Below are 5,685 nucleotides of genomic sequence, written 5' to 3' on the forward strand. Positions count from 1 at the left end.
GATTTCGGTGGTTGGACAAACACTCGGGACTGAGATGATCCTCAACACATAAACACAAGAGGGTCTTTTGTCCATTTCCATAAAATATGGTTGAAGACTGTCAAATATCTCATAATTTATTTTTAATGGTTGCACAGTGCATGAAAGGTGTGATCACTCTGCAGTCTGGTAATAGGACTTATAGTACTTCAAAAAATACAGTGTATAGTACTTTTTTTTAAAGGTATTTTTGCATACCACTTCCAAAATATAGTAGAGCTACAGACATAATTTGGGGTAAGACTTTAAATGCTGAGACAGTAGTTTTTTATATCACATAAAACTTTTTTTAATAGGAAAATTTGTGTCATTCACAGGCAATTTTTTTTATCAGTCATGAGGCTTGAACTCAGGGCCTCGATGCTCTCCTAGAGCTTTTTTTTTTTTTTTTACTGAATGCTTTTTCACTTTACCACTTGAAGCCAAAATACCATGTCTGGTTTTTCTGCTGGTAGTTAACTGAAAGAAGAGTCTCATGGGCGTTTTTCTGCCCAGTCTGCTTTGAACAATGATCCTCAGATCTCAGCCTCTTGAGTAGTTAAGATTACAGGTGATTCATTCTTTTAATTATAACTTAAAAATTATGAAAACCATTTCCTCAGCAGCAATCATTTAAGAGGCTTTATTCTTATTCCATCTGTTTTGCTGGAGAAGTTTCTGTGTACTTTTTATGACAAGATAAATGCATATTGGGATAGCTTCCCAGGACTAAAATTGCCTTTTGCCTTACTGGTTTTGATTCCTGAAACAACTTTATTTAGTCCGTATGATATTTTGTTTGAAATCCACAAATATGGAAAGAAACTTTTTAAACTGAGGGGTGACATTTTGGTGTCAAATCCCTGGGTTTGAGGAAGCACAGCGCAACTTCAGCACTAGGGCCCAGGGATGTGGGCCCCTGGAAGAGCAAGGAAAGTGCTCAAAAAAAGGACAAGGTGAGCACTTTCCTATTAAGTACTGCTTGTGCTGGGTCCACTATCCATGGCCCCGGTGCCTTTGTGGCACAATACTTCGTGACAACAACACATAGAAGAGGCCTGCTTGCCTTAGTAAGGTGGCCGAGAAGCAAAAACAGAGATAGGAAGTATCCTCACTTGCCTTCCAGGGTCACGTTCCTCAGCTACTTTATACCCCAGGCCCACTCTGATGGTACCATGATCTCCCAACAGAGCCTTGTTTGGGATCATGCCTCCTACCTGTGGGTCTGATGGGGATACTTGTTCAAACCATAGCCCTGCTTCTGTGTTTATTAAATCCCCAACTCTGTCATAGCTCCCTTCTTTATACCCTTTGCAAATGGGTGTTATAAGTCCTTTGAAGGATTATTGTGTAATATTTCCATTCAGCCTTCTGGCTGGGCCCCTTCTCTTAACCAAAGGCTTTAGGACCCACACTGTACTGCCACATGGTGCAGGCCAGTCAGGGGCCCTCTCTAAGAAAGACATGGGATGTCTCTTTCCGGAGGGCCTCAATGGCAATGTAACCTGAAGCTAGATGCGGCCTCCAATCCAGCTCCTTTTACACACCTGATGGAGAAAGCAAGCCTATGATGAGACTGAGACCAGCCCACAGGTGCCCAACAGACAGTGGATGGGCTTATGGAAACCATGAAATCTAAGTCATAGGTCCAGATTCTTTAGAGATGATTGTATTTGGTGTTTGGTACCTACTACCACAGGAGTTCTGGTTGGTTTAAAATGCCTATAATCCATTATTAATCTAGTAATTCTTTATCAGTGTCCTAAAGTAAAAAGCAGGAAGGGTTCTATGGCAAACTTCCCATGTCATGCATAGTTGTACCAACAGGTAAATAAATCAGCCACATCATAACACATTGAAATCGCTTTGAAACAGCCTTTGGAAATATGAAATGTTAATTCAGAACTCTTTTAATGGTATTAAGTATAGTTGTAAATCCAATTCATTCAGTAACCAAGTCAGAAACAATAAAATACCCTGATGGAGAAACTATTCAGACAGAGCTGTTGTTTTTTTTGGCTTCCTTTACATGTTTTGTCTTCACAGGCTGATCCAGCTGCATTGTCAGGTCACAAAGCAGTACCTGAGCATGCTCTGAGAAAACAGAAAGAAAATGTATTCTAGTGCCTATGGATTACGTCTTGAAATAGCTGTTTCCAGATGACTACTGATCAAATCACAACTCCAGCGGGCCCCATTGTGACTCAACTCTTCAAAGCTGCGTCTTATGTAACATACCAGGTGCCCCTTCCTGCAAGGTACACGTCTTATGTAACATACCAGGTGCCCCTTCCTGCAAGGTACTCCAGCCAGTTAATGGCGATATTTTGCTCTACTAGTAGGTGTGTCTTTTCACTCTGGACTGACAGCTCCTAAGGACCATGATACAGCTCATGTCTCTCAAACCACCTTCTCCATTACCCTAGATAAAAGGAGTACCTGGGACATTGGAGAAGGGAGGTTGAGTGCTGATATGGAGTGTTCTTATTCCAGAATTCCTATGCTTTTCTCTTTTGGTCTGCTGCCTTATTTAGTGAAATAGAACCTGAGTACATCCCAGGTAGGGGATTATAGAGCTAAAGGTTCCTATTTGCTAATGATCCAATTGAAGGTTTACTAGCTTTAAAACTGAGGTTAGAAATCATACTTCCTCAGACTTCCCAAAGCATTGCTGCAGTATCTTCTAGAAGTCTCCTGGGATACTAACTCTCCAGACCTATCTTCTTGACTGTTCTTTTTATTCTACTAATCACGGACATTAGTATTTAGGGGAGGATGTGGGGATATGAGGAATGTTCATTTAATCCTCTATATTTACCAGAAGTTTTCCTTCTAGTCTTGTTCTACAAATCCCTGACATCCTAACTTCCTGAGTGACCTACACAACTCTTCAGGAATATGTCTACCATATTATTTCTATTTTATTTCATGAAATACTTACCAAACTACAATAATTAGACAATCAAAATGGGATCTAATGACATTATAATTCTTCATTCAAAATGAACTTTAGGGTCTTAGTAGGAATTCATGAAAAAAAACACTGAATTTTATAGATGTATTCCATAGAATAGTGTACTAAAGAAAGAGAAGCAGATTTAAAGAGAGTCCAGGTTGATAGGAGCTTGTTAGAGTCAGGGTAGGAATCAGGTCTGCTAACTCCTAGGTCAATCCTCATCTTTATATGTCTACTTCACATCACACTGCAACGTATTAATACAGAAATCCTAATTCATGGGGAAAACATCACAGCAGGAGCATAAATGAGCTGTTATGTAACACTGACATGCAAACGTTTTGAGTGATTTCATACCTACCTTTCATCCTCCTCACCTCCTTAGAAATTGTCTTAAGGTTTTCAATTATGGTCTCCACCTTCTGCTTATGGTCAACGGTATCATGACTCCTCTCATTCTTAAAGAAAAACAAAACAATGTATAAATTAGAAGCATTTACATGTACTTTAAAAACAAAACAATTTGAGATCTCTGACCTGAAATAAGTGTGAAGTTCTAATAAATGGAATCCTAACCTAGGAAGCCATTAACATGTATATTTTTCCTACTGAAAACAACTCCACTTGGAGTTCTTCCCGACCACATCCACAGAGGCGGCCTCAGGCACGGGGATCGCAGACTCCTCAACGTGTGGTAAAGCGCTAGGATCTGGTCCTGGTTCACCGAGGAGATGGCAAAGTGCCTGACACGCGGGCGTCCCCGCCCGTGCCTCGTCGTCTGGACACGGCCGAGGTCGGCTCACACCCCATCCCAAGACCCGTGGTGAGCGGCCAGCGCCCGGATCCCGGGAGAGCCCTCACCTCCCGCAGGTCCCGCAGGTCCCGCAGGTCCCGCAGGTCCCGCAGGTCCCGCTCGCCGGACATCTCCGCCCCGGGGCCTCCGGGCTCCTGAAAGAGACCTGCCGTTGTCCGGGTGCCGGCCGGCCACGGCCTGCCCGCGGCCCTGCACGCAGCCCGGCCCGGGCCCGCGCGGGAAGCCGGCGTCCACCTCCGGGCCGGGCCCACCTCCTGCGGCGAAGGCCGCGCGGCTCAGCCGCCTAGGCCTGGGCCTCCGTCGGGGCGCCCGCCCTCGACGGAAGATGGCGTCCGCACGAGGCCCCGCGGCTCCCCGCCCGCCGCGCCCGCCGCGCCCGCCCGCCCTGCACCACCTGCGGCCGCCGCCCTCGGGTTCCAACGGCCCGCGCGCAGAGGCCAGCGCGCCTGCGCCCTGCGGCCCGCGTCCTGATTGGCCCGCCGGCCGGCCGCCCGCGTCCGATTGGCCAGCTTCTCCGACCCGTGGAATTGTGGGAGCCGAGGGGCCCGGGCTGGGCGCGTGGAGAAGGAAGGCTCTGGATGTCAGGCTGCGGGCGTCGTGCGGGCCGGGCCGGCCAGGCGCATCCCCGTGCCTTCCTGCAGCGGAGGGGGGCGCGCGAGCCGGGGCGGCCTGCCTGGGGGCCATCTGCGCTTGGCTCGGGGACGAGGCCTGGCGCCGGCCCGGAGCCCGTGGCCCGGAGGGCCTAGGAAAGCCGTCGTCTCCTCCTCCTCCCGCCGCCAGGCGCGACCCTGGCGCCCGGGCCCTCGACAGCCAGCGGCGCGGTGGGGACTCGTTTTACAGTGCTTACCTTCCGCGCTGGACAAGAGGAGGGGCACGGCAGGGAGCCGCGCCCCCGCCGCGGCGAGCTCTGCCGGCTCCCGCAGGTCTCCCTTCCCGTCGGGTCTTCTCCAGGTGGTGATCAGCCGGGACTGCTGAGCTCTCTGCCGGGGTCGCTGCCGCAGCTTGGGCTTTTTGGTTTTGTTTGTTTTTTCTGTTACTCTTAGGGCCTTCATATTTTAAGTTTGCCTTTAACATTCACACTTACAGTCCATCTACCAGCAGTGTCGAGAGAATAAAACATAAACAAGAGTAATGGGGGAAAAACAAAGACGATGGGAACAGGGCAGTGTTTTGAGTCATCAGGTGAGCTCGCTGCCAGGCACAGAACTCGGCAGCCTGACGCTTGTTAAAAGGAGTTCTGACTGGGTGTGAGGCGTTAAGCACAATCTGGCACCCGAGGAGATCTTCTTCTGGACACTATGGGGAGGATTCTGTGAGGAGAAGTCCATGTTGTTTAGTGTCTGCTCTGCTGCGTGGAAACTCCCCCTGCACCACTGGCATGACATGACTCCCCACCTCCCCCCACACCACCACCACTAGGCCCAGCCCCCTTTCCTTCTAAGACTTCTTCATGCTCAGTGTGCATCCTGTGCCCTTCCCAGTTCCAAGAGAAATTCCTAAATTACCCAAGTCACCGTTTTGTTCCAGGGCTTCATTGTTCATATAAATATTGGCGAGTGCCTTGTCTCTGTTGTAAGCTGAGCACCTTCCGGCTCCTTTCCTGAGAGATGAGAGAGGATTAAAAAAGGAGAACTGAGAGCAAGTGTCCTTTCAGCTGTCCCAGTGTGTGGTAAGAACTTTGGTCTGTGTAATTGTTGGTTTTTCTACTATTTTCTCTGTGGTACTGGTGTTTGAACTTAGTGCCTTACACTTGCTAGGTAAATGCTCTACTATTTGAACTGGGCCCGGGTCCATTTTATTTTATTTTCCCAATGGAGTCTTGAATTTTTGTATGGGTATTAGCCTCAGACTATTTGTAACTCCGAGGTAGCTGGCATCAAGCATATGTTTCACCATT

The 5,685-nt window shown here is 48.0% G+C and overlaps 1 protein-coding gene across 1 annotated transcript; it reads right to left on the bottom strand.

The window, feature by feature from the left end:
- Nucleotides 1-1,912: 1,912 nt before the first annotated feature.
- C29H5orf58 (chromosome 29 C5orf58 homolog) lies at nucleotides 1,913-4,879 on the bottom strand. The gene is made up of 4 exons (XM_090320793.1): nucleotides 4,873-4,879; nucleotides 4,636-4,730; nucleotides 3,336-3,432; nucleotides 1,913-2,112 (listed from the first exon to the last, which is right to left on the bottom strand). The coding sequence occupies exons 1-4, from the start codon at nucleotides 4,877-4,879 to the stop codon at nucleotides 2,012-2,014; spliced, it is 300 nt and encodes a 99-aa protein (XP_090176919.1). The 3' UTR covers nucleotides 1,913-2,011.
- Nucleotides 4,880-5,685: the final 806 nt, after the last annotated feature.

The sequence above is a fragment of the Megascapheus bottae genome, chromosome 29 (assembly GCF_031878675.1).
Source record: "Megascapheus bottae isolate mThoBot1 chromosome 29, mThoBot2.hap1, whole genome shotgun sequence".
NCBI lineage: Eukaryota > Metazoa > Chordata > Mammalia > Rodentia > Geomyidae > Megascapheus > Megascapheus bottae.